General features: G+C 50.2%; 7 protein-coding genes across 8 annotated transcripts; 4 read left to right on the plus strand and 3 right to left on the minus strand.

Annotated features, from left to right (window-relative positions):
• Positions 1 to 275: 275 nt before the first annotated feature.
• PV06_05059 (protein pyrABCN) lies at positions 276 to 7,486 on the minus strand. Its single transcript, XM_016406025.1, has one exon. It carries the CDS (start codon positions 7,380 to 7,382, stop codon positions 489 to 491), a length of 6,894 nt encoding a protein of 2,297 aa, XP_016264231.1. The 5' UTR covers positions 7,383 to 7,486; the 3' UTR covers positions 276 to 488.
• Positions 7,487 to 8,303: 817 nt separating this feature from the next.
• Positions 8,304 to 12,281, plus strand: PV06_05060 (uncharacterized protein). Its single transcript, XM_016406026.1, has one exon. The coding sequence runs from the start codon at positions 8,541 to 8,543 to the stop codon at positions 12,072 to 12,074; it is 3,534 nt and encodes a 1,177-aa protein (XP_016264232.1). The 5' UTR covers positions 8,304 to 8,540; the 3' UTR covers positions 12,075 to 12,281.
• A 161-nt stretch (positions 12,282 to 12,442) lies between these two features.
• Positions 12,443 to 13,557, plus strand: PV06_05061 (uncharacterized protein). Its single transcript, XM_016406027.1, has 2 exons — positions 12,443 to 12,643; positions 12,695 to 13,557. The coding sequence occupies exons 1-2, from the start codon at positions 12,606 to 12,608 to the stop codon at positions 13,404 to 13,406; spliced, it is 750 nt and encodes a 249-aa protein (XP_016264233.1). The 5' UTR covers positions 12,443 to 12,605; the 3' UTR covers positions 13,407 to 13,557.
• Positions 13,558 to 14,066: 509 nt separating this feature from the next.
• On the plus strand, positions 14,067 to 18,007 carry PV06_05062 (uncharacterized protein). The gene has a single exon (XM_016406028.1). It carries the CDS (start codon positions 14,457 to 14,459, stop codon positions 17,712 to 17,714), a length of 3,258 nt encoding a protein of 1,085 aa, XP_016264234.1. The 5' UTR covers positions 14,067 to 14,456; the 3' UTR covers positions 17,715 to 18,007.
• A 318-nt stretch (positions 18,008 to 18,325) lies between these two features.
• On the minus strand, positions 18,326 to 20,974 carry PV06_05063. Of its 2 annotated transcripts, XM_016406030.1 has the most exons (6): positions 20,359 to 20,974; positions 20,275 to 20,304; positions 19,129 to 19,293; positions 19,011 to 19,078; positions 18,686 to 18,959; positions 18,326 to 18,631 (listed from the first exon to the last, which is right to left on the minus strand). In XM_016406030.1, the coding sequence occupies exons 1-6, from the start codon at positions 20,572 to 20,574 to the stop codon at positions 18,629 to 18,631; spliced, it is 756 nt and encodes a 251-aa protein (XP_016264236.1). In that variant the 5' UTR covers positions 20,575 to 20,974; the 3' UTR covers positions 18,326 to 18,628. The 2 variants fall into 2 exon arrangements, with proteins under 2 accessions (XP_016264236.1, XP_016264235.1); XM_016406029.1 differs by having other exon boundaries at positions 18,686 to 19,078.
• Positions 20,963 to 22,417, minus strand: PV06_05064 (uncharacterized protein). Its single transcript, XM_016406031.1, has 2 exons — positions 21,983 to 22,417; positions 20,963 to 21,930 (listed from the first exon to the last, which is right to left on the minus strand). The coding sequence occupies exons 1-2, from the start codon at positions 22,028 to 22,030 to the stop codon at positions 21,301 to 21,303; spliced, it is 678 nt and encodes a 225-aa protein (XP_016264237.1). The 5' UTR covers positions 22,031 to 22,417; the 3' UTR covers positions 20,963 to 21,300.
• Positions 22,418 to 22,529: 112 nt separating this feature from the next.
• PV06_05065 (uncharacterized protein) lies at positions 22,530 to 24,105 on the plus strand. Its single transcript, XM_016406032.1, has 3 exons — positions 22,530 to 22,769; positions 22,884 to 23,212; positions 23,270 to 24,105. The coding sequence occupies exons 1-3, from the start codon at positions 22,745 to 22,747 to the stop codon at positions 23,531 to 23,533; spliced, it is 618 nt and encodes a 205-aa protein (XP_016264238.1). The 5' UTR covers positions 22,530 to 22,744; the 3' UTR covers positions 23,534 to 24,105.
• Positions 24,106 to 26,697: the final 2,592 nt, after the last annotated feature.

Here is a 26,697-nt window from a genome sequence, read left to right on the forward strand (position 1 = left end):
TGGGTGACGTTTCCTTTGATGTGGCGAATTTTGATGTACATTCCTCCCGACATGTTTACGCAGTAATCTGTATGGGATGCCCACCTAGACATTTTAGAACATGTTGTATGGGTGATGGAGTCCATCCCCCCATATTTAGATATTGAAGCGCTACGAACTCCATGAAGAACCAAATAATGAACAAACAACACAACGAAAAGAGATACACAATACACAACGCCGTTACACATAACATTACATATTCATACATATACATCATATATCATACATAACACGTCGTCAATCACACTCGTACACGACACCAATCATTAACAGTGCCTACTTTGTACCAGTTTTAAAAATCTACTTTTCGTTTTTGTCTAAATCTCAACCAACTCCAGACCTTGGTACAATCTAGCTTTTTTTTTTCTGTCATCTTTCGGTCCCCAATGTTTGCAAATGATTCCAACAAATGAAAAGTTTCCTTCCAATCAATCTGAATCTCACCCTCACGAGGCAAGCACCAGAGCCAACAGGGCCATCCTTGTGTAAAGTCCGTACCGCATCTGTCTAAAGTATGCCGCACGCTGGTCAAAGTCCACCTCTTCGCTGATCTCTCGGTTGCGAGGGAGAGGGTGCATGACAACCATACTCGACTTGGCATACTTCAAAACACTGTTGTCCACAATCAGACTGTCCTTGAGACGTTCATATTCTTGGAGGCTGGAGAAGCGTTCTTTTTGGACTCTGGTGCAGTAGAGAACGTCGCTCTTCGCCACGATCTCTGGTGTCAGAGTTTCAGATTCGATAGCAAGCTGGCCAGAGGAAACGATCTGCTCCCGGACGTCTTCGGGGAGGGCAAGATCCTTCGGCGCAACCAAGTTGATTCTGACTTCATAGTACTGGAGCAACTTGACCAATGAATGCACAGTCCGGCCGTATTTGAGATCACCGGTAAAAGTGACAGTCAGACCAGTCACCGTGCCAAGCTCCTCTCGAATGGTGAACAAGTCCAGGAATGCCTGTGTCGGGTGTTCTCGGCTACCGTTTCCTCCGTTGATAATTGGGACCGGTGAGAATTTGGCGGCCGTCACCGCGGATTCGTTGTCTGGGTGGCGAAGGACTACCGCGTCACCGTAGCAGCCGAGAGTGCGGATACTGTCTTGCAATGTTTCACCCTTTTGCGTGCTCGAATGATCTGTGTTGATTGCAATGGTTCGACCACCCAATCGTTGCATAGCGGCATCAAAGGACGCCGAAGTACGAGTGCTTGGTTCGTAGAACATTGTGCACAACACCTTGGAAGGCAGGATTGGGAGTATGCCTTGTCTCTGAACACCTAGACGCATTTCCTGGGCCACAGTGAATAAGATGTGAAGCTCTTGTCGAGTGTACTGCTTAACGGACAGCACGTGACGGTTCTTGAAGGGGGACGACGCCAAGAGGGAGAGCAACGATGGTGAGATGGATGATGGAGCTGCAGGTTGGCGGAAGGGTGCCGTCGGTAGAACAGGAGTGTTCGTGTCCTCGAGCACATCGTCCATGTTGCGTGCTCGAGTGATTGGGCGGCTTCGTGTGGTAGTCGAAACCCTCCTGTTGGCTGTGGTTTCGAACAGGGATGGACGGCGATCGATCGGAGTGTCTGCTTGAGCTCGCAAAGTGGGAGATGTCGGACCCACGGCTGGAGTCGTAGGGGCGAGGAGGTGAGAAGACATATCTGCACCTCTTGGGCCATCAAGTGAGAGCTCTCCATCAAGACAAGCTGTCTTCCCCTGAAAGATCACTCTGGAAATTGCACCGCGAAGTGTTTTGCCTACAAAAGGTGACCAGGCAGACCCAGCTTGAAGAACATATTGGCGGTTAATGTCGACTTCTATGGAGGTGTTGTTCTGGTCATGCAATTCGAAGATAGTCTTTGGGTTGTCATGAAGGCGTGTGGTAACATCTTCCATTGTCATTCTTCCCTCGGCAACTGCTGTCAGCAGCAATGGAAGAGCATCAGCCAAGCCCACAGTGGGCACAGCATGGTCGCCTGCGATCTGATAAGGAATACTGCCAACCGAGAACACGTCAATAGTGGACAGATGATCCCACAACGCTTTCTGATCCACAGCCGTTGGCAATGCCGGGCAGTCGGGGTAGTCGGCTTGAGAAAGGAACAGGCTGTAGATTGATACATCACACGTGACCTTGAGACCTTTTTCTTTGGACAGCGCAATCAGACTAATATCGTCTTTGGAGGTCACATTCATGACATGGACTTTCCTGTCATGGAGACTCGCCAGAAGGAGGATAGAAGCCAGATCCGTAGTCTTCGCATCAGTCACAATCGGCTTGTATTCAGGCCAGGTTCCGAAGTGAGCAGTCACAGTCGCGACCTTGTTGATATTTCCAGCGAGATGATTGAATGGAATAAACAATGAACCAACTTCTCCTTTGACGTGTACGATCTGCTCGGAATTAGAGTCCGTTGCTGCAACGGAATAGTTGAAGTCGCAATATGATCCCGCCTCGGCATTTTGCTGAGCAATCTTCAAGGAGCGAACATCGGTTATGGCACTGTCGATGCCTACGGGCATGACCCGAATCATGCTGAATCCAGCTGCTATAGAGGCTTTGGTGACGAGAGCGAAGTCATGCGAACCCTTCCGCGCCACCCCAGGGACAAACGCCGCCACATTGATCAGGCCTGGAAGCACAGCAGTACGATGGCTAGTCTGGAAGTCAATGTTGTGGATGCTAAGATCATAGTGCCTAGCAAGGGCTTCAATAAGGATCTTCGCAATCTTGACATTCGTGATCAATGGAGTCTGATAGTCGACTGCCATACGGCGAGTTCGATAACCCTTGCTCATGTAGTTGGCCGGTCTTCTGAATCGATTGCTTGAGGGCAAGTTGATGTACAAATCGATCTTGTTGTTTGCCAGATGCTGCGTCAGCGAGTACTCGGATTTCTGCTCCTTCTCGTCACTGCCAAGCACTTCAAGGTATTTCACTTTGATGCCATGCTCCTCAAGGAAATCAGCTGTTCCAGAAGTTGCGAAAAGGTTGTAGCCCATGTGGTGTAGCTTGCGAACGGAAGGGAGCATCTCCATCTTATCCTTGAAAGATCCGATAGAGAGAAGAATATTCTTCTCTGGCAGTTTAAAGCCTGTCGAGATAGTTGCTTTGATATAGGCTTCGTAGCGATCACGGCCGAAGCAGGCAACTTCACCAGTGGATGCCATTTCAACACCCAAAACAGGGTCGGCACCAGACAATCGAGAGAATGAAAATTGTGGAGCTTTCACACCGACGTAATCGGCAGGAATGTCAACGGGTGGGTATGGTGTGACGGGTCTGCCCATCATAACCTTTGTGGCCATTTCGATCAAGTCCACTCCCATGACTTTGGAAACAAATGGAAAGGATCTCGACGCTCGGACATTGCATTCGATGACTTTGATCTCGTTGTCCTTCGCAATGAATTGGATATTGAAAGGGCCAGTGACGTTCAAGGCATTGCCAATCTTGCGAGTAGCTTCTTCAATTCGGGCGATTGTTTCAGGCTCAAGATCTTGTGGGGGACAGATCAACGTAGCATCTCCAGAGTGGACACCTGCATTTTCGACATGTTCAGAGATGAAGTGGCCAGTCATGACACCATCTTTGGCCACAGCATCCATCTCGATCTCCTTGGCATTCTCGATGTACTTGGTAATGACAACAGGGTGTTCTCGGGACACATCCACAGCTTGATTAAGATAGCTAGCCAGATCATCCTTGGAATATACTGTGTTCATCGCAGCCCCAGACAACACATAAGACGGGCGTACTAGGACAGGGTATTTCACCTTTGCGCAAAACTCCAGTGCTTCCTCAATGCTAGTCAATTCCTTCCAAGCTGGTTGATCAACATCGATGCGGTCGAGCATTCGAGAGAATTTGTACCGATTTTCTGCAGAGTCAATCATATCTGGCGAGGTTCCAAGAATTTTGATGTTCAGTCTGCTCAATTGCAGGGCAATATTGTTTGGCGCTTGACCACCCATTGATATAACCACTCCATTGGCTGACTCAAGTTGATGAATGTCTAGCACAGTCTCGAGGTTGATGTTCTCAAAGTAAAGCTTGTCAGCCTCGTCGTAATCTGTGGAAACAGTCTCTGGATTATCGTTACACATAATGGTCTTGTATCCTTCTTGTCGAAGGGTTCGAATCGCTCTGACTGAACACCAATCAAATTCCACCGAGGAGCCGATGCGATAGACACCAGATCCTAGAACCATGATGCCATGATCTTCAAATGTAACGTCGCTTGCCATGCCATTGTATGTAAGATAGAGGTAGTTGGTGTAGGTTGGGAATTCTGCTGCAACAGTATCGATCTGTTTGACAACAGGGTGAATGCCGGCTTCCGCTCTCAAAAGCCTAACTGCGAGCTCATTTGAGTTCCAGTAGCGAGCCAACTGTCTGTCCGAGAAACCAAGTTGCTTAGCTTGACGGAACAAAGATGGCGAAATCGTGGACGTGCTGTACTTGGACATTAGTTTTGCAAAATCGCTTAGCCCTTTCAGCCTTGACAAGAACCACTTGTCGATCTTGGTCATTTCCCAGATCTTGTCCACACTGTAGCCAGCATGCATGGCATTGGCGATGGCAAACATTCGCTGATCAGAGGGAGTCTGAAGTTCATCGTCAACAGACATCAAAGGATTGGAAATATCAGAGAAACCAAGATTGTGGAGGTCGACCGATCGAATGGCCTTCTGTATGGCCTCTTCAAACGTTCTGCCAATTGCCATGACCTCACCGACACTCTTCATGGAGGACCCAAGCTGAGTAGAGACTCGTGTGAATTTCTTCAAATCCCATCTGGGGATCTTGACAACCACGTAATCCAGCGACGGTTCGAAGCAGGCACAAGTCTTTTTGGTAACCGAGTTAGAGATCTCGTTGAGTGGTATGTTCAATCCAAGCTTTGCTGCAATAAAAGCCAGAGGATACCCTGTGGCTTTCGAAGCAAGAGCCGAGGATCGAGAAAGTCTAGCATTGACTTCAATGATGCAGTATTCCTTCGAGAAAGGGTTGAGCGCGTATTGAATGTTACATTCTCCAACAACGCCGAGATGTCGGATGACATTGACAGCTGTTGTGCGGAGCATGTTGTAATCTTCATCCGATAGAGTTTGCGAAGGGGCGACGACGATAGAGTCTCCAGTATGGATGCCGAGAGGATCAAAGTTCTCCATGTTGCAAACGGTGATACAATTGTCACGGGCGTCTCGGACAACTTCGTACTCGATTTCCTTCCAACCCTTCATGCTCCGCTCAATGAGAACTTGAGGACTGGCAGCGAAGGCCTTGGTACACAAGTCTCGTAATTGCTCAGTATTGTCAGCAAATCCACTACCGAGACCACCTAGTGCGTAAGCGGCTCGGACAATGACTGGGAAGCCAATGTCTTCAACAACACGCATGGCCTCTTCGAGGCTTGAAGCAGACGCGGACTTGGCACATTTCTCGCCGATAGATTCCATGCTTCTTGCAAACAGCTCACGGTCTTCGGTCGTGATGATAGTGTCGATCGGCGTTCCCAGAACCCGGACTCCGAGACCTTCAAATTCGTCCTTTAGCTGAATACCAACTTGAAGGGCAGTTTGTCCGCCAAAAGTGCAATAGATTCCATCTGGTCGTTCGTGCTTGATGACTTTACGGACGAAATCCGCATTGACCGGAAGAAAGTAGACCTTGTCTGCCAAGCCTTTGGAGGTCTGGATGGTGGCAATATTTGGATTGATGAGAATAGTGTAAATGCCTTCTTGTTTCAGAGCTTTGATTGCCTGACTACCGGAATAGTCGAATTCTCCAGCTTGACCAATACTGAGACCTCCACTGCCGAGAACAAGAACTTTCTTGACCTTGACTCGTGGATGCGCTTTTTCATTTTCCTCAACGGTACCACCGGGAAACGTGACAGGTCGAACCAGAGCCTCGACTGAGGCGACGCTCTTCATGATGGCATCGATGAAGACGTCGAAAAGGAACTCGGTGTCTCGAGGTCCAGGGGTTGATTCCGGGTGGAATTGGACACTGAAGTACGGACGAGAGATGTGACGAATGCCCTCGTTGCTACCGTCGTTTGCATTAACAAACAATTCTTCCCAGCCGTCAGGCAGCGTCATAGAATCGACCGCGAATCCGTGATTCTGAGAAGTGATATAGCAGCGGCCAGACAACAGGTTGGTACATGGAATGTTATGACCACGGTTACCGAATTTCATCTTCAAAGTACTGGCTCCCGCGGCACGGGCAAGGAGCTGATGACCGAGACAGATACCGAAGATTGGTGTTCGTCCTTCAGACATGGCTGCTGAGATATGCTTCACTGTGGTCGACATCATTGCCGGGTCACCAGGACCATTGGAGATAAACAAGCCGTCATAGTCTTTTCCAGCCAATTCTGGGAAATTATAGTCCCATGGCACAACTAGTACTTCAACCCCACGAGCCAAGAGACATCGCAACTGGTTGTACTTGAGACCAACATCTACGACCAGTACACGGACTGGTCTCCCCGAGGGATGTAGCAGCGCCCTGCTCTTTGGAGGAGAGATTACTCGAGGTTTCTTGACAGACACTTCTGCGACCAAGTTTCTTTTGTTCTGATCATGCCATTCTACCGGTTCAACTTCAGCTCGCCAGCTGAGAGGGCCCATCATAACCTCACCACTATGTTGCGAATCTGATTTGATGCCATTGGAGAGCTTTCCCTGCAAGGCTGGAGAAGCATACAACATGCGGCCAAGCATGCTGCCTTCTTCCCGAATGATCTTCGTCAGAGCTCGAGTATCGACGCCGTACATGGCTGGGACACCCTGTTCCTTCAGCCATGCGCCAAGTGACGATGTCGCTAGGTGATGAGAGTAAGCTTCGCCTGCATACGAGGCGACAACGAGTCCACCAATGTGAATCTGGTCGGATTCGAAGTGCTTTGGTAGATTACCAAGCAATTCATCCATAGTTTCTCGAGAAGGGACGCCATAATTGCCGACCAGAGGGAAAGTAATGACTAGGATTTGTCCACGGTAAGAAGGATCTGTCACAGATTCCGGGTATCCGACCATTCCAGTTTGAAAGACCAATTCTCCAGATATGCTTTTGGAAGCACCGAAACTCAGACCTTCGAAGATCTGGCCATCCTGGAGCTCGAGATAAATTTTCGCTTCGTCGTTTTGGGAGGCTCGGGCTGTAGCAATAGGGTTCAAAGAACCCATCCTCTCCCCGTCCAGTCGAGATGTTGCTGAGAGTGGCCTATCGACTAGTGGAAGGCCAACAGAAGCTGCCACGGTAGGGCTCTGTGGTAGGGAAGGGCCACTCGATGAAGGGCGACCGTCCCCGGCCAGGGGTGTCGTTCGCACCATGATGGCAGGGAGTTCTGCAGAGAGTGCAGCAGGATATGGTCACTGGGACATCTGCTGCATATATGTGAGGCAGTCCCCTGGTTGTGTTCAGAATTTGAGACAGGGACAGAAAAATTGACAACTACAAAGATCGAAGTTTCAGTGGTTGACAGGGTCGAGGACTTTTTTCGCTGATGCCAAGATGCAGCCCGCTGAGATCGGCCAATGGATAGCGTGGTGGTGGAGTCAGATCGTGAAGATTAAAATGATGGCGTAGCCGATTGTCTGACGGGCATGATACGACGGTCGTCGCCCGAGGAGTTGCCCTTAATGCAATGGTCAGACACAACCATTTTTCCAACCCGTAGAAATAGTGGCTAGCGCGTGCTTAAATACTGGCTGGTCGAGTCTTTAATGTTTCTAACCGCAATTAGTGTTTGACTAATTTCGAAATTAGACGATTGTGATACTTGTTGTGGGCAATGCAGGTCATGTCGAGGAGCAATGGATGCCTCGATGACAGCAATATAGAGGACCTGTTGTCGGGCAGTGTGGGAGAAGAGAAAATCCTGGGGATGGGATTCTGTCCAGCCAGGCTATTCGCATCCAGTGGTTCCCCCACGCTGCAAGCTGCACGACAATCCGGCTACAAGCTGCATAAGCGTACTCACTATTGTACGGTCTCGCAAATCTTCCAATCACCAACACCATTCAATGCTCTTATCTGCTCACTCCCTCACTGCGCCTGATGTCACTTCTGATCAGATTCCCATCACACAAACCTTCGCATTATGCACATGCAGAGACAGGCGGTGAACTGCATACTTTTGATGTCTGAGGCGACAGTGGGGGGTGGAATGGCCGAATCGAGTGCGATTTTCCGTACCAAGAAATCCCGCGCCCTGTTTACATTGCAATTACATTACCTCGAGTGCCATCCATGACTTCTGTTCACCGACTCGACTTTCTTGCCTTGTTGTCAGTTCAATCCTCTCGTTCTGGGTTGGGTGTTTTGCTTCGTTCATCTGTTCCTGGCGGGGACACTTTACAGCCATTATGGCGTCTTTCCTTCGCTGATTCTTTGCCTGCAATCCGCGTTGTTTACATGATCTTGAAACCAGCCGGCTCCCCGAAGCCTGCCCTCTCCCACCCCAGCCCTGCCTGACTGGCCGACAAAACATGTTCTCTTCGTTATTGCGTCCTGCGCGCAGTCGACAACCTCGCAACCGTTCACCTTTCTCCTCCTCATATGCCCCTACTGCTCGCTCTCCAGACACGTCACGTATCAGCACCTATCGCACCAGAACACAGTCCGAAGAACGAGGACGCAGCAACCTGGCTCAGGACGACGAACACATCTCGGACATTGAAGAAGAGGAGGAGGATGATGATCACGACGACGATAACGAGGATGAGGATCTGTTCGAGGAGGTAGAGGACGAGGATCACATGTTAGATGGCTTCGACGAGGATGAGGCCGCGGATACTGCACCACTGCTCCCCATCTTCTCAGCCGCACACCTTGATGCAATACCTGTATTTTCACTCACTCACGCGATTCGGATATTGGTCACTTCTCGCTGCGACACGGTTCTTAGCTGGGAGCAACTACGATCGCCGCAGGTCTCGCAGTTTCTGCTGAAGCCGGTCGAGCAGGAGATCCGCAAGAACCATCTCAATGCTGCCACCCATTACGCTCTCATGGCAAATTGCCTGCAGTATGGCAAGGAAGCAGCGGTATTCCCTGGGAACAGCGGCACCAACAAAACCCGAGGAATGGTCTGCGAGCTTCTTGCTATCAGGCTGCTCAAGGACTATTCCACTCGCGACTTGATAGATGCTCTGTCTTATGACTTTGATCCTCTGCAAGGTCACCTAGAGGCTATGAGACAAGATGGCGAAGTGAGACGTGAGGCTGCTATCTCGACGAAACATCCCCAGCGTCCAGCCAGAATATCCTGCTTCGAGATCGCCATCCGTGCACAAGCCAAAAAGTTCCTCTCCCATCCCACAGTTGTAAGGCAACTTGAAGCCATCTGGGCTGGCACCATTGTGTTCCATTCGGCCGCCGACAACTTGCACCGAAAACTTCCATTTCAGCGGCAATTCATAAGCTATGGAACCAACGAGGTTGACGGGGGCCCGAAACACAGGTCTCTTAGCTTTAACAAGGCAACACCTCGCCGAGCCGTCACGCTCTATAACCCACGAGATGCCTCACTATTCAAGCTTTCCCGTTTACGAGTTCCGCGTTACAGAAACATCTTGTCCACAATGTCCTTTGCGGTCTTGTTGAGCCTTTTCGTCGCCGTACTGGTTCAACGCTCCTTGGAGATAACCACGCTCGAGGTTATTTTCTGGTTTTGGGCCGCTGGGTATATGCTTGACGAGATTGTGGGCTTCAATGAACAAGGATTCAGTCTATACCTGGCCAGTTTCTGGAACGTCTTCGATCTCGGCATTCTACTGATCTTGTTTGTCCACCTAGCTTTGAGGATATATGGAATCGTCATGCCGGATGTCAAGAAGCACACCGTAGCAAACATGGCCTACGATGTCCTTGCCGCCGACGCAATCCTCTTGTTTCCCCGACTATTTTCGGTCCTCGACCATTACCGATATTTTTCGCCGCTGCTAATAGCCTTCCGCTATATGGCCACTGACCTCGTTGCAGTATCTCTGCTCATTGTCATAAGCTGCAGTGGCTTTTTTGTCGCCTTGACATTATCCTTTGGTGATGACGGAATTGACTCTCCAAGCTCGGTAGCCTATGCTCTTTTGCAAATGCTCATGGGTTTCACTCCAGCAGCCTGGGACAGATGGTCTGGTTACAACGTCCTCGGGAAAACGATCCTGACGTTGTTTCTGTTCATCTGTCATTTCCTTGTGGTTACGATTTTAATCACTGTACTGACAAACTCCTTCATGGCCATTGTGCAGAATGCCAACGAAGAACATCAATTTCTCTTCGCTGTCAATACGATATCACACGTCAAGTCGGATGCATTGTTCTCATATGTAGCGCCAACAAACATCCTTCAGTGGCTGCTGGTTCCTCTCCGATATTGTGTCCCATTTCGGCAATACGTGAAGATCAACCGGACGATGATCAAGCTCACTCACTTCCCCGTCTTGTTCACCATCTTTACGTACGAGAAAACCGTGCTGCAGTCCACAGTATTCGACAGCATCGATCTCGTTGAACGTCGAGGTCGCAAGCGGACTACTGCCAAGTTTAGTCGCCTCCATCGAGCGCCGTCAATTGCGACTTTCCGACAGGACAAGGCTCTGGAAGAAGTCTTCAGGCGACCCTTCGACAGTACGATGCGCGGTGAACGAAATCGTCGAAAAGCAAGCAATGTTGTCAACAGCTGGATGAATAGTATGGGCGATGATGGAGCGGGCCCGCCACAGGAACAGGACAGGCGGATAGTTGACAAACTGGAGGCCAGGGCAAACAGGTCGAGGCTGTTGCCTCCGCTCGCTCGTGCTCGCACATTTTCCCGACGCACCATGTCGGCGATGTCTGATCCCGAAGACTTTGCGACAAACGCAGACCATTTCTCAGGCGATGATAATAACGCCGTCAAGGATCACCCGAATTCATCCCCTATGAATCGGCCCGCCCCTCTCCCGGATGCTGACGATGCTGACGGGGACGACGAATTACCCACGAATGACGAAGGGGACGAAGACGAGACAACGACATTCGACCATCGGTCTCCGAATCCCAAACCACGAGCACTACAGCTCGATGATGAAGTGCAGCATCGTGAGTACTTTTCCAGTAGACCAGTATCGGGCATTGCCACCCCGCAATCAGCCGTACCGTCATCTATACAGCGCACAAGACATCGTGGAACAGGGCCAGGAAGAAACTCTCCAGTGCAACCATTACAGAAACATCGCCCTCGTCAACATTCACGCAAAGTGTCGTCTGCGACCATGATCTTTAAACCGATGAACGATACCAGCACTGAACAGTCATCATCAGCAGGGCACACAATTGCTGTACGCAATCAACCTGATGGACCCCAGCCAGCTTCCGGAGCTCGTACACCAACATCAAAAACCGTATCAAGCGGCACAGGCCAACGATCCCCAAAGCGACCCACGGTAGGGCCTCACCGCATGCGACCTACTCTCCCTACCAAGGATGATCCAGCATTCCGCTCAGCACCAAATCTGTCCCTCTTATTGGAAAGCAAGGCAAGAGCTAATGCCGTACGACGCAGACCGTCGCTAGAGATGGACCTGGTCTCGGACATTGGTGACAATCGGGCCATTGGAGGTGGATACGTCGGTGCTCTTCCGGCGTCATTTGCTGCTCAGATGGAGAAAGGAGCGGCAGAATCTCGCCATCTCCGAGCTCAAAAGCAGGAGCAAGAGAGGTTCACTAAGATCATGATGGCTCGGATGAATAGCCTCGAGGAAGGCTTTAGGGAAGTCATTCACGAAATGCGCGACCACATGAAAAAGGAGGAGAGGAGTAGAAGCCGAGAAAGAGACCCTAGACCAAATACCAGGCAGAAGAGAGTCAAGGGGAAGGAAGCATATCGACCAGCAACAGCGGGAGGGGACAAGGAGAATGTCAGTCCCGACACGGAGCAGATGCAGGAAGAGGTGGACATGAATCACGCCAAGACGAAAGATGAAATCTCAAGAGCCATTGACGTGGGAGGCACGGCGGTCGAGAGGCCAGTGTCTCGCTGACGGCATTTTTAGCATGAATGGATCTTTGTGACTAAGTTAGGGTATGATGTCGGGTGTTTGTACAGTATTTCAAGCGCAGGAGTTGTTTTGTGCATAGCATTTAATATGGCGAAACCTCTGGTCGGCTCGAGCAATATAGAGCCTTTATGTATAGGGTGATGGTTAATGGATAATTGCTAATTGATAATCGATGATCGATGATCGAGGACCGTTTCTTCTTTCATTGACTTGGAGTCGCTCCTCGCAATGGCTATTCTACTCCCACAACCATAGCACGCCAACCGTTCGATCACGTGATTCGACCGAAACGAGGAAGGTGTGACGCAACTCGAAACACTGTGATGCCTTCGAGATGGGACAACGAGACAACTCAACACATCCGATTGAACAGGCAGATTATTGCGACATTCTCACTTGACTCGAAAGGCCTGTGTGCAAGGCTCCATTACACTTCATCACTTTGCGACCAGATTCGGTCTACGCTCAGCATCTACATAGTCTCAGACAACTGCGCCAATTGCCACCAGGACAATGGCATCAGGTTCGGGGCAGTCCAACCAATTGCTATAGTAAGTATCAGATTGATCCGAGGATCGTGGAGAATACTAATCAGTCTTTAGCGCATGTATTGCTCATGGAACAACCATCTTGACTGAACATACATCACCGGGAACCTCATCGTCATCGGCTTCCTCACTTGCTTCAGTCATCCTTCCAAAGATTTCCCACTCCACGCCCGCCAAACTTACCTATACACATGATCGACTCTTCGTACACTACATTGCCGACTCTCCCTCCTCAACTTCCAATGGTTCCGATGAGCAGTTGTCTAGCCATGCAGCGCTCACATATTTGGTGGTTGCGCAGACGGAAATGGGTAGACGAGTTCCATTTGCTTTCCTCCTCGAGTTGAAGAAAAAGTTCCTTTCCCAGTTCAAGCCAGAGTCTACAGACTTCCAATCATTACCTGCATATGGCACAGCAGCATTCAACGGCACACTAAAGGCGATGCTTCAACAGTATAACACTGCTCCTCCGAGTGACGCACTCACGAACGCACGAAAGGAAATCGACAACGTCAAGGATATCATGACAGAAAACATTGAGCGTGTGCTAGAAAGAGGAGAGAGGATAGATTTACTGGTAGACAAGACCGACCGCTTGGGTGGCAGCGCCCGCGATTTCAGGGTGCGAAGCAGGGGCTTGAGACGGCAGATGTGGTGGAAGAATGTGAGGGTGATGGTGCTACTGGTCGTGGTGGTAATTTTCTTGATATACCTCTTTGTTGGCTTTGGATGTGGCTTGCCAGCATGGAGCAAGTGCGTTGGATGATGAGAGGACCAAGGTATTTTGAGCGAGCGAGATATTCTTTTGGGAGACACTGTATAGTATCACTGCGAGTTTAGTAGTTGAGCGAGGCTGCTGCCCTATTGTTCTCGAAACCAGTGTAATTGGCAATCACCTGGGACACGTTATTTACCTCCCTCCCGTAGTACATGATCTATTCTGTAGGCTGTATGTTGTAGAAGACATCGTACTCGTACTCGTATTGAAATTGCCAGCGGTGATACTAGTCCTTCTCGGCACACCTTCCTCTGGGAAATTGAATCTGGTGCCTCGGACTCTGCAACGAATTGACAGCAAGAAAAGACGCACACGTCAATGTCCCCCAGACCTCCTTTTTGTCTGAACTGACGTGCATCAAATGCCACGCAGTACTCGTACTATCAGCCGAGAGAAGGAGGACTCACAGCCCGCAACCAGTTCGGCATATCTGTGCCGAAAACAGTCATCGCTCCACGCCGATGAGGCACTCGACAGTCCCTCAACAAGCAGGTTGAAATGAATCATATAACTGGCCCGGCTCTGATGCACGAGCAACGGCTGGAAACAGGGGTCATGCTCTTCGACCACGAATCAGCTGCACTATACTCTACCCTCCCTTCCCCTCCTCGTCTTATGCCCAATCGCTTTGGAAGAGTCAGATGGGGTAGATGATGGCCCTACAATCAGGCAGACGCACACCTAGACCACCAGAAAGACACTTTGCTTTTGCAAGTATTCTACAGCATCAATTCATGTTACCACTGTGATATTCTCTCTTGATTTCCTTCATTTCGCTGTCCTTTATCTTCAAGGTTCTGTTCATCTCTTCCATCCGATCTCTTTGGTCTTGTCGCTTCCACCGCAATACCAATTGACCAACTCGAGCATTCCAGCCTTCCTGGTCGACAAGGCTTCTCCTCGAGTGATACTCATAATCAATCAGAGTGACAGAATCCCCCAAAATCTTCAGACATACATTTTATCATAGAATTTACAAGTCGTACAGGCGCCTTGAGCGCCTTTGCTCCCCAAGAGAACACCTCATAGTCCAGCAGCATGGCCCACCAAAACGAGGTGTCTACAGGGGTATCTTCCGACCCAGAGCTAGAGAGGGCTATCAATCTATCTCTGCTTGATCAACCCAGAACAAGACCACAAGCCGATGGCATCTTCGACAAATTCTCAAACCCTTCGCCAAGTCTTCTCATGAGCCTCAATAATGAATTTTCCCCCATCGTCGATCCTCTCGGGGATACAGCCATATACATTGGTGTACCCGAACAAGAGCCTGGTCAGAGCGAATCGCAATACCAACGGATCATTAAGCACTTCGATGTTGTACATGTCGTCCACTCCAGCCTCTTATTAGCCATGCCGGAGACCTCGAGGTTTACCCACAACGATCTCCTCGGCCCATCCTCAATACGTTCAGAAAGACGCCTGAGGAAGCTCGGTGTTCTTGACCGTCTAGAGGCGGAGCGTGGTGGACGAAAGTTTAAGTACTACATTGATTTGCGCCCGCCTACAGAGGATGACGCAGCTGTAGAGGCGATCACGAAATTGAATTGTACACGTGGCATTTTGACCTGGCATTTATTGCAGAAGAAGTATGACCTGTCTGAATTACAGGTCTGTGGTCATGATAGTATCCAAGAGGCCGCCTTTTCAGGGGCGACTGCGGAGGCAGCGACAGAACCAGAAACAGAGGCGAACGATACCTCTGCGAATCAAGATCATGAGGGAAATGATATCACGCAGACTGACGAGCCTGGTCCAAAGATTGGTGAAAGCTACACTCGCCTACGGCATTACGCCGCCCTTGAACGTCTGCTTCACGCCATCTGCGATAATGACCCCAAACTCGATTCTGCTCCGAAAGTATGGACTTTCTTCGCTGCGGCACAATGTTTTGGCTGTGCCGAGCACCACCGTATCGCAGGCTGGATTACCACTTGGATCTTCAATTATAACAATGCCAATTTCATACAGAACAATCCTGAGGTGGCTTATCGAATAGGCATGGGCATCAAATCTCCCGATCTTGTCCGAGATTCTTTCTCAATCTTGGTTGGGGAACGGGCTTTGCTCTATGCTGCCGATAAGCTGAAGCAAAACCCAACACCACGGAACTTCGTACGAAGCGTTCATGGGCGAGAATTTGAGGAACTTGACGACGATGAGTCGAGTCGTATCAGTGCCGCAGCATTGGCGCTGATCGAACGAGTCACCAATGATCTTGGCTCGCTATGTCGAGACTTCTCCTGGCTTGAAGGCAGTAGAGAATATGCGAAATTGAACGCAATTGTCGCAGAGACCGTCGAAGAAGAAAATGCTTTGCTAGAAGCCAAATCCTTCCTTGAGGATTATGTCAGAACCGTCTTCATCTGTTGCCTCTGTCTGGAGTACCGCAAGTCTCCAGGGCTGGAGAAGTCAATGACACAAAAGGCTGTGTACAACTCCTGTTCGCCATCTGAACGGATGCTCACCAAGACTTTTTGGGTATTATTGTCGGAAAGTGATCATTTCTGCCACATAGTCATGGGTCCTGAAATGCTTGTTTCCGAGAAGCCTGAAGCCACCCGCTTCAAGAAAGCGTTCGATGCTCTTGGGCTGGACCGACCAATATGCCCTACAGCCAACTTGACTGGTTCTACTCTCCTCGACATGATCGACGCGGTGAACCGATTTTGGCTTCAACGCTCCGACATCACTACCCACAAAGGGAAAGAGGTGGCTCACGGTTCATTTGAGCATGGATTCGGCAAAGGTTTTCCAACCGCTGAAAACTCGTCTTTACAGAATTTTACCTTTGAAAGTCCGAAGTCCGAATCCAGCAACTACGCACATCCAGCTGATCACAATGGGTCACCATCGAAGCGCCGTAAGACCTCAAACTTCTACGAATCCATCGTACCGCCATCCTCCCCCGTCGATGGCGATACTTTTGGCGATTACGCAAGCGGAACTCGGACAGACTGGGTACAGGACAAGGGGCGTGGTCAAACCGGAAGTAGTGGTGGCATACTTCGTGGCATACTGCACGGCATCCCCGATATTGTCTTCAGACCAAAACGAGTCTCCCAGGACGAAGTTACGTCTGATGCCAATCCACTCCGCCAGACTCAATTTACGGGAACAGAATGCGAACCGCCACAGAATTCCGGTCAACCCACACCAGCAACCGCCTTGCGCGTGGTCAATCCCGACCAACCGGACATCTTCCAGTTCGATCTTCAGGATGAACCCACGGGCAGCCGAGCCGCAGGGGGCCGACCGTCGTCCACCACGGCCGTGGCGAGCGTATCGAGGGGTTGGCAACATCATTGGTCCACCGCTGCCCGCCCAGGACGCCTGTTTCCATCCCGCCTGAGCCCCGGCGTCTGCATCGACCGTGGCGACTTGACTCCTTGCGCCGTGGCGTTGTTTGACGAGGTGACCATGAGCCTCGACGGTAGCGAGGTCCAAAATGCCCTGCGCGACAGAGCCCACATGTCCGTCAAACCCAGAGTGATGTTGACCGAGATCCACGAGCAAATCAACAAACTCTCCCATGACAGAATCAGGCCGGCCCACCTGCTGCACCATGGCATCGAGCTCAGCACGAATCTCTTCGACACCCTCGCGTGCCTGGGTCCGAACGAGTTTCGATTCCTCCCGATCTGGTGCCCGGACGGCAACGACGACGGGACGGGAGGAGTCTTCGACGACCGTCCGCTGATGAATGCGGATCCGGCAGTGTCGTTCCCACCCGGTCAGATTTCCAGACGAGGACACGTGGGGGCCGACGACGACTCCGAGGACGGCAGCAGAAGTTCCTTTGAAGACGTCGCGAGCGAGGCCATCAGCACGGTCGGCAAGGCCAGTAGGCACGCGACCGATGGTTCCTACACCGACACGGTCCAGAGTCTAGGTGACGATGTCAATGATGCCGGCGAGTCTGCTGATCCCAATCCAAATTCACTTTCGGGTGTCGGTTTAACCACACGTGCACGAACCCGCGCCGCCTCCGCCGCCACCACCACCACCACTACCTTCACAGCGGTCGAAGGGTTGACACGACAAGTCGCCGCCCTCCTCGATGACGATAATGATGAATACAACAACGATGGTAATATTTACGACATGAATGACGATGACGACGACGATGACGATGGTGTACAACTTGGATCCGATTTCGACGACGACGACGACGACGATGCAGACACCGTCACTGGAGGTTCTGAAACCAATGATCATGACCATGAGCAAGAACAAGAGCAAGATCAAAACGAACGCTCTTTTGAAGAGGCAGGATCAGATTTTGAGATACTCTAGCCACCGACTACAAAAACATACAGTACATTCCGTTTCGATAATCACACCCTCACCAATTTTTTCTTTCTTTCTTTTCTTTGGCCTCGTTGAAGGGAAAAAAACCATCATTTAATGTATAACTTTTGAGCATCCTCCTCCGGGGGTTCTAGAATCAAAAGATTCGATCGTTTATCCAAAGCGATCAGCATCAAGCATCAATCGAGGGTGGCCGGCTTTTTGAAAACTTGCTATATTTATTTATTTTTGAAACTTGTGCTACGGAGTTCAGGCTGAATACTCCCGTATAACTCGGTTATACACGAATACTCGAGTAAACGACAAAGCGTCGTATGATTGTGTTTTTTTTCTCTCGAAAACCATATCCGTCCATACATGAATGACCAATAAAAAAAGACATCAAAATGCCAGCGAGAAGGAGCAAAATCATTTCTTCCCTTCAGCAACAGTCTACAAGTACTGTCTACAAGTGTTCCAGGTAATCACACGAATAATGAAGAACAAAATAAACAAAACCAGTTAAAGCTGCAAGAGACAAATATCGACATGATGTCGTGGTGTCGCTGCAATCCCGTGATCGGAGCTACGAATAATGGTCGTCTATTTGCACAAAATAGTCATGCCTTGCCTTGAAAAGAAATATCATTCAATAGCTAGTCACTATGAGAGTAAACCATGTCTGTCCCCAGTTCAATTTGGTATTTCATCCAGCCCATTTTCGCTCCGGCCCAAGACTAGCAACACAATCTCTGTGATGTGAATCAAAGCCACGTCGGCTCTCCAGACGTCAATGCCATTCTAATCGGTGTGGTCGATAACAGTAAAGGAAAATGAGATCGAGTCGGTCGTGTCGACACCATGGGGTACGAAACGGTCTGGATATCGTTCACGGCTCGGCTATCGGGGTTATCAGGTGTTCACTGATACGGGTGTCAGTCCAAACACGATTAGCAGATGATTTCGATGTCGCTCACAGAAATCTCGTCCATGGCATCATCGGCATTGGCAGCTGCGGGAGCAGCGTTGCCATTGACACCAGCAGTTTCGGCCGGAGCACTGACTGCAGAAGGATTGTTGCCTCCCCAGTAGTCGGTCATTTCAGCGTCAAGTTCTTCGGCAGTCTTGGGCTTGGGTCGAGCACTGCGTGCAGCCCGCTTTCTGGCAGGCTTGCCCGCGCGTCCTTTCGCTCCGTCCTTGGAGTCCTTCTTGACGGCAGTGGCGGATTTGGGCTGTGCTTTTGGATTGGCGCTGGTCTTTGTCAGTGGATCTGACTTGCGCGAACTCTTTGGGTTTGCGTACGCAACACGATCCGCGAGAGACTTTGCTGGCGCAGGAGGAACACTGCTGGCATCCACCACCAATTCGATCTAGTCGAGGTCAGGCTAATCCATGGTAAGATAGTTGAGGTCGTGCTTGCCTTCATTGGTCGCTTGTCAACAAGCATTCCGTTGAGATCCTTGGCTGCCTTGGCTGCAGCATCAGAGGAAAGAAACTGAATGTCGGCTATTCCACGGCTTTGGCCATTTTGGTTGTATTGCAGAGAGACCTTCTTGACTTTGCCAACAGATTTGCTGAAATATTCCTATTGGTCCCAGAGTGATCAGTAACATGTTGACAGAGAAATAGCAATAGCAGGTTCGCAGCCCTCGTCTCCGGTACAAGTAGGTAAAAGATGTGTCGCTAGCCACGTATTATCCCGATACAAATCCTCGTGAGGAGCATCGGCGAGTGCAACAGTATAGCAAAAAGCAGCAGGTCAGAGGTCATGCGAAGGGAAGGCGTCGGCGGTTCCAGTAAGTGGTGGAGAATGTAGTCGCCGTAGATTTGCACGTTGTGATGTCGTATTGAAGACTTGCGGTTTGATCCCACACCAGGGCATAGTTCGTGTAAAAAGCGTCGTGATACTGAACGCCTGCATATGCAGGACGTTTTTGGTATGTTGTGATATGTGGCCTTAGTGAGAGCTTCCAGGTCGGTATGAGAAGATCTAGGCTCCGTTGAATGCAAATGAGCGCTTTCAGAGTGGCGGCTGAGGCTCTGAGTAGTATTCCTGTTGGTGACAGTGGTTGTGGTAAATGATGGAGTTGCAAACGGTTGACCAGATCTGACTGCTTCAAGCTGCGCTACTATAAGAATCGCAAAGGATCATGCAAGCTCGCCGATGCTCCATACGCAAGGTAAACGAGGGAAATCAATAGCATTTCAGCATATCGAACATCCTCAAGGCAGATCTGTAGTCACTGACAGCGCGGTGGCTAGCCGGCTGGGCGATACCGTAAGATCATGGGTACAGAAGAGACAACAATCGACGCGTTGCGAAGCTACTCTGCAAGCGCGAAGTTGAATCATCCTGCCCTGCCTCAAATCATGCCAGCATTTTCAGCGTGGCATAGTGTATTTGGACACATCCTCTCCAACATCGACACCTTTACTTCGCCAGTCTTGTCTTCGAGCGCATATTTCTGTATCTTTCCCCAAAGTTCGCGAAAGAGCGCGGATAGAGCAGATGACGGCGGAGTGGCGAGGAAAAATCCAAAGGTCGAAAGCCTCTTTATCAACATACCTTGATCTGGGCTTCGTTGACGTCGAATGGCTAAAGGAGGTCAGCTTGAGCTTGATGATGACATGAATGACTGAGCGAACATACCAATCCACTGACGACAATTTTGCTTGACTTGTTTTGAGTTGCACCACCTGCGACTGGCTTGATGGCAGTCTTGACTGGCTTCGTCGACTTCTTGACACCACCGACAGGTGCAGTTGCACCGGAAGGCTTTCCGACCTTGCGACGACGAGCTTCACGCTTGGCCTTCTTCTGGCTTTCGATGATGGAATCGAGAGGTTGATCTAGCCGGCCAGACATCTTGAACGTGTAGATGAAGTCTTGAAGGATGTATCGCGTAAAGGAGGATGCGAAAGAAGTAGAATGTTGCGGGTGTCAGAAGCGAGTTCGGTAAGTCAAGGAGAGGGAAGTCAAGGAGAGGGAAGTCAAGAAGAGCTGTGGTTTGCCGAAAGATGGAGGGCCGAATATGGAAGAATTTGCGAAAAAGTAGCTGGATGGTGATGAATAGAGGCGCAGAAGGTGATTGATTGATTGAGTGATTGAAATGAAGACAATAGAATACAGAATGAATAAGTGAAGTTGAGACAGTGATGCAGAATGCAGGCGCGAAAGGACGAAGTGAAGACGGTTTATTTCGGGCGGCAAGAGCAGGTTGAGCAGCGCAAGGGGGGAAAGAGCCACCAGAAGGCTCCAGCCTCTCACCTGTCACGCCATTCCGCTTTCGGATCCCATCAAAATGGCAATACGACAATCACGTGACCATAGAGAATGGCCTCGTTTTCGTATTCCTTGATTGCTAGATCCATGCAACAAACGCGAGATGGAGGCCAGTCTCAGCGTGATCCAAGCGATCCAGAAGAGCTAGCTAGGCGGGTCAATCATCAAAACGTCTTCTCGTTCACGTATACAGAATATGTGTCTCTCATATCATCAAGTCCTTCCCAACGCCTGATCAAAGAGACAACCTGCCACACACATCACAGGCACACGAGTATGATTTCAATACATTCCACTCCGTACGCTGTTTCAACTCTTCAGAGCCTCTAATCGGCCTCGCATTTGTTCTAACTCGGCCTCGCGGTCTTCTTCCTCTTCGGCCGCTGTGTCCACGGAAACTTGAGGAACTTGCTGTTCTGGAGCTCCCAGTTTTCCCTTCAATACCTCGCCGAGGACCTTGTCGACTTCTGTCTCTGCTTCCTCGTCTTCTCCTTCCAGTAGTTCATCGTTCGGTAGTGTATCCCCGACCATCTCCTCAATTATGCCAGCCTTCATAAGTTCCTGACTCAGCTCTTGCATCGTTCCAGTCAACTCAGGTAGCCGGACCAGCGTATTGACGTCCTTCATGATACCGGTACTGGCTTTCAAGCTGCCCTCGATCTTCCGTACCGAGAAGGCTTCATTGACTTGCATCTCCACACTCTGTAATTGTGCTTTACTTGTGTGTAATCTTGCCGCCTGTTTCCGCACCCGGATCAGCTCTCGGGCGAAGATGCGTGCTTCTGCTGCGCCCTGTGTCGCCTGCGAGGGATTCTTCTGCGCCCTTCGGGATGACTGCAATATCAAACTTCTCGTCTTTTGTTCGGTAACTTTGAGATTCGTGATGTCTCGATCTAGGGTTCGAACATTCTTGCGAATGATCTGACTGCATTTTCGTTTCTACATGACCATCAGTATCAGCATGCAAGTGGTTCGAGTGGGACAAAGGTACCTGTTCTTGCGGATCCGGCTTGAAGAAGACAGCCTTGAAGGACTGCATCGCGAAGGAAGCGGAGGTGATATAGGCTCTGTCTATGTGGTGCCTGTTCGTGACAACAAACACCTCGGCGTAGACTATTTACCCATGACGACAACCCAGTCAGGGTCCAGGTGAATGCCTCGTGCGGTACGAGCTAGGGCGTGTTCGGTGAGACCAGATGCGTTGAACCTGGAACGAGTAGATTGATCACAGTCGTCTCCGACCAGAAGCGATGATGATATCGGTACGTTGACTTTTGTAGGGCTGATGGACGTAGATCTGTGCCCACTGGAGAGCGATAATTGGACTGGTCCTTTTCAGGTTGGAGGATGATGGTGTCGAAGACAGTGGGGGCCACAAAAGAGCGTGGTCGTGCAGTATGAGAACAACGGTGGGTGGTAACAATAGAGGGGCCCTGGTTGACGGGGGGAGGCTTAGGTCATAGGCCCATAGCAGGCATACGAGTGCCGCCCAGAGCCACCAGGCCAGGCATAGAGCAACTACCACTTTCTGGCCGATTCGCTACCATTCTGAAGAGCCTCGTCTTTCACACTTTAACTTGTTGCCCACACAAATCGGTGAGGATCTCTGAGCCTGCAAAGTGCTATCGATCTTTCTTCGTCAACAGTCTTTTTGTTCTTTCTCAACTTTTCCATCGTCCACCCACCTCACACATTGCTCGTCTACTGAACCTTTTCCATCGAGACCAACCCCTCCATCGACTCCAAAGTCACCATGTCTACGCAAGCCACTCCTGAAGGTAAGGTTTTTCCCAGTCAACAAGCTCCGATGAAGAATTCGAGTCTTTTTTGCCCTCATCTCTGTGCTCGTAGCCATTATGTGAACTCCAACAGGCTAACACATCTCCGTACAGTTCTATGGGCTCAGCGCTCTTCCTCCAGCGAGCCGGAAAAGAACTACATCTACCTGACCATCGGCGTTCCTGATGTGCCTCCCAAGTCCCTCAAGCTCGATCTCAAGCCAACCTCGCTCACTTTCACTGGAAAGTCAGACACCAAGAAAACCACTTACCACCTGGAGATGCAGTTCTACTCCGAGATCGATGTGGAAAATTCCAAGACGCATCATACCCCAGCCAACATTCAGATGATCCTGAGAAAGAAGGAACTCAAGGAGGAATACTGGCCACGCCTGCTCAAGGACCCAGCCAAGGTCCACTATCTGCGTACGGACTTTGACAAGGTAAGTCGGAAAGCGTTTGCGACACTCGAAATTGCGTCCAGTTCTGACATTGTCTAGTGGGTCGATGAGGACGAGCAGAACGAGGCGCCCGAGGATGACTACATGAACCAATTTGGCGGTGGCCTCGGCGAAGACGGCGGCTTCGGTGGCATTGATTTCTCCAAACTTGGCGGCGGTGGTGGTGACATGCCAGGCATGGAAGGCCTCGGTGCGGGCGAAGAAGGTGGTGATGATGAGGATGAGGACGACGATGACATGCCTGACCTGGAAGAGGACACAGAAGAGGGAGATGCCAAAGGCAAAGGCAAGGGGGCCGCATAAGCTCCAGGGTCATTTGCGAACCTAAAGGCCACCGCCGGCGCGAAAACAACGCGACTCTTCCCCCTCCTCGATGAATACGTGGACATATGCAACTCGCCAACAACCCATTCTTTCTCTCCTTACTTGCTTGGTCTGATTCCACCTGGGGAGAAGGAGGTCTCTACAGTGTTTTCCCCATCGGTGGTACGTGCAAATATTCGACAGTCCTAAGACAATACAGAGACACGAGAACCATGAGAACCTTTTCCCTTGCTGCACGAGAAGAAGTCAGATTCAATGCATCAAGGCTTGCTCGGTTCACACGTCTTGTGACTCTTTTTATTCCATTACCGAACAAGATCTGCTTGATGTGGTGCACGGGGTTCTTGGTGTTTCGGTAGGGACAGAAAGATAGGTTTCCTTTACCTAGGTAGTAGTCTCCCCCCTCAAACTCTGCTGAGCGTATGTCTGCGTGCAAAGGCAAATACAAAAAGAAAATTCAATTGATCGTGGAATGGTTGATTTCTTCAAGAGTTCAAGTTTGTTTTGTACTACGAATCGACTGTTGTTGCTTTTTCCCAATGCCTGATTACCTACGAACTACTACAGTGCTTGAGGTGCAGTGGAAGCTGGAAGTAACCTGCCTCGCCCATACCACATTCTCGCCTCGACTGCTACAGCCTTACAGTACAGCAATGGACTGACATTGTGGTCTTTTCTACCTCTCACCACTTTTGAGATACGACTACTCGTCAAGGCTTACTCTGTTTGACCGCCGCCTGTAACACGATTTCAAAAGTACTTTTGGTGTGTTTGGATTGCTAGAGATGCGGTGAGTCCCCCAGGGTGATAAGTTCTAGCGTCCCTCGCTTACGAAGTACGTGGTAGAATTCGTGTACGGAAGATGCACTGCCCGGGGGGAAACTTGTTGGACTTTTGACCTGATTTGACCTTGACCCGACTTGACTCTGGCCTGACTTGTTAGGACCTGGCTGGGACTTGTTGACTAGACCTTATTGACGCTTTCAAGGCGACCTCTGCTGACTCATACTCGTACCACATTTCTCGTGTGCGATCCCCCTGCAAGTTTTCTTTTTTACAACACCAAAAAAAAAGCCAAATGCACCCTACGGAGGAGTAGGAGAACGGGGTGTTTTACAGTACCTTCCGAGGTACACGCAGTAACTCGTACAAGGAGGATGGCCTCAAGGTGTTCTATTACGCCTTTACGAATACGAGTACGAATACGAATAGGGCTATAATACTACGGTGTACTCAGAACGAAAGTTTCCTCCCGTACGTGGTAGAGAGAAGGACTCATGCTCGTGAGACTGAGAAGATTGAAGAGATTGGCGAAGTGACTTATCAGATGGTTATGAAGAAATGAAATCAGCACATGACAAATCAGCAGCCACGGTGAATGATCAGGGAAGAAGCAGTAATATTTTTGTGCACTATACAAATTCCTAGATGTGCGCTATCACTCCGTTGACTCCTTATATTTGTAGATATCAACACTCCATGTCACATGGTTCGTATCGTTCTTCCAGTGAAATTACTTTGATGTTGATACCAGGTAATCTAGACTGGCCATTGAATGACGGCCTATTGGGTTCTCCGTATAGAGTCACACATGGCATGCGGTGAATACTCTTGACTTCACTCCTTCACTCTCTCACCCAAACAAGAATTCGAACACGCAAAAAAAGAGACATCCTGAAGGACCAGCAAAAACTACATCACAGAATGGCCAGGACATTGGGAGGAGAACCAACACCTCCAAACACATTCAACGGCGCGCTAGTCAATAAGAACGACCACTGCTTCCTGGCTCGACACACCTCCGACAGTCTCTCCAGATCCCACAGCTCTCCGATTGGCGTGCCCCAATGGCCCAGCAGCCACTCGTGCAGATTCATCTTACCTTCGACGCCAAAGCTGATGGGCTGGCTCTCGAAGGCGATGGTGTCTCCTGCGACGGCAGCGAAGTGGTGGTTCCATAGCCACTTGACGGATTGCAGGGATGCCTCGACGCCGACAAAAGTGGATCGTTGTATCGATGCCTGGCGCTCCTCAGGGCCTGCATGCGTGTGCCATGCCGTGAAGCCAGATCGGATGATCAGGATGTCGCCACCCTGGAAATCCACGTTCTGATGCTGGGCCACTTTATCCAGTTCATCCGTGGTGATGGAGAAGGTCGAATTGGCCGCGATTGCTGGTTTGCCAGTCTGCTCGCGCCACCCGTGATAGTCAAGCAGAACTCCTCGCCCGACTATTCCACCTCTCTCGGCCCATCCTGTTAGACAATATGCGTCAATGATTGATCTCACCACCGTCCGAGTAAGACTTAGCCTTACGATGAATACCCAGGCGTCCGTCCTCGAGCTTCTCGTCAATGTCCCGGTGCTTCATCCCATTATAATACAGCCCACAATGTTGGACAGCAATGTGTCGCAGGCCATCCCATTGAGAGCTGCTTTGCGTGTTTAGACTCACCACGTCATCGTGCCCAAAGACCTCGTCAGGTGTGCCCTTCAGTCGTTCCTTGAAGTCGATGATCTGATGTCCAAACGGCTCTCGGCCCACGAGACGTTCTTGAAAGTGGTCTAGTCGGAGATCCAGCTGGATTGAAACGCCTGTCTTGACCTCCTGGACCGCCCGTTTGACAACCTCGGGTGTGAGGTAGTTAAGAGCTGTCCTCTCGTGAGGCCAGGTCGACCGAAAAATGTGCTTCAGACTCACTGCCTAATTCATCGTTCTCCCCCCAGAGACCCCAAGCATTGCCGTGAGGTTGCCCTTCGACCTTGGGCAAGGAGTCGAAATCTACATATGGTGATGGCATGATTGTGATCGTCTGTCGGCTTTGATAGTGCCAATCTGGGGGCATTTCTGCTGCCGAAGCATTAAATATGATTCGTCTTCTGCATGTTCAACACGGACGCTTCCAGTTCGTCGTCGCCGGCAGAAATCCGAGTTCTGCATAGAATTTCACGTGACCGGCGCCGGGATTGTGGGTCATGCAAAAAATGTGGTGGACCTTTTGTAAAACCCCCTCGTCGGTTGCGGCTCAACTCTCACTTTCACAGGTGCCCGAGATCCCATAGTGGAGATGATGTCCGTGTGAGAGGCAAAAAGCTTGCCGTCTTCATCCCAAAGATGCCACGAGGCCAGGACCTGGTTCCGTC

Source organism: Exophiala oligosperma, assembly GCF_000835515.1.
Source record: "Exophiala oligosperma strain CBS 72588 unplaced genomic scaffold supercont1.4, whole genome shotgun sequence".
Taxonomy (NCBI): domain Eukaryota; kingdom Fungi; phylum Ascomycota; class Eurotiomycetes; order Chaetothyriales; family Herpotrichiellaceae; genus Exophiala; species Exophiala oligosperma.

Coding starts and splice junctions, on each gene's coding strand:
- PV06_05059 (XM_016406025.1), bottom strand. CDS start 7,382: ATGGTGCGAACGACACCCCTGGCCGGGGACGGTCGCCCTTCATCGAGT.
- PV06_05060 (XM_016406026.1), top strand. CDS start 8,541: ATGTTCTCTTCGTTATTGCGTCCTGCGCGCAGTCGACAACCTCGCAAC.
- PV06_05061 (XM_016406027.1), top strand. CDS start 12,606: ATGGCATCAGGTTCGGGGCAGTCCAACCAATTGCTATA. Junction 12,644..12,694: donor CAGTCCAACCAATTGCTATA/GTAAGTATCAGA, acceptor ATCAGTCTTTAG/CGCATGTATTGCTCATGGAA.
- PV06_05062 (XM_016406028.1), top strand. CDS start 14,457: ATGGCCCACCAAAACGAGGTGTCTACAGGGGTATCTTCCGACCCAGAG.
- PV06_05063 (XM_016406029.1), bottom strand. CDS start 20,574: ATGTCTGGCCGGCTAGATCAACCTCTCGATTCCATCATCGAAAGCCAG. Junction 19,294..20,274: donor TCAACGAAGCCCAGATCAAG/GTATGTTGATAA, acceptor TGGGACCAATAG/GAATATTTCAGCAAATCTGT. Junction 19,079..19,128: donor TTGACAAGCGACCAATGAAG/GCAAGCACGACC, acceptor GACCTCGACTAG/ATCGAATTGGTGGTGGATGC.
- PV06_05064 (XM_016406031.1), bottom strand. CDS start 22,030: ATGCAGTCCTTCAAGGCTGTCTTCTTCAAGCCGGATCCGCAAGAACAG. Junction 21,931..21,982: donor AGCCGGATCCGCAAGAACAG/GTACCTTTGTCC, acceptor ATGGTCATGTAG/AAACGAAAATGCAGTCAGAT.
- PV06_05065 (XM_016406032.1), top strand. CDS start 22,745: ATGTCTACGCAAGCCACTCCTGAAG. Junction 22,770..22,883: donor TACGCAAGCCACTCCTGAAG/GTAAGGTTTTTC, acceptor ATCTCCGTACAG/TTCTATGGGCTCAGCGCTCT. Junction 23,213..23,269: donor TGCGTACGGACTTTGACAAG/GTAAGTCGGAAA, acceptor GACATTGTCTAG/TGGGTCGATGAGGACGAGCA.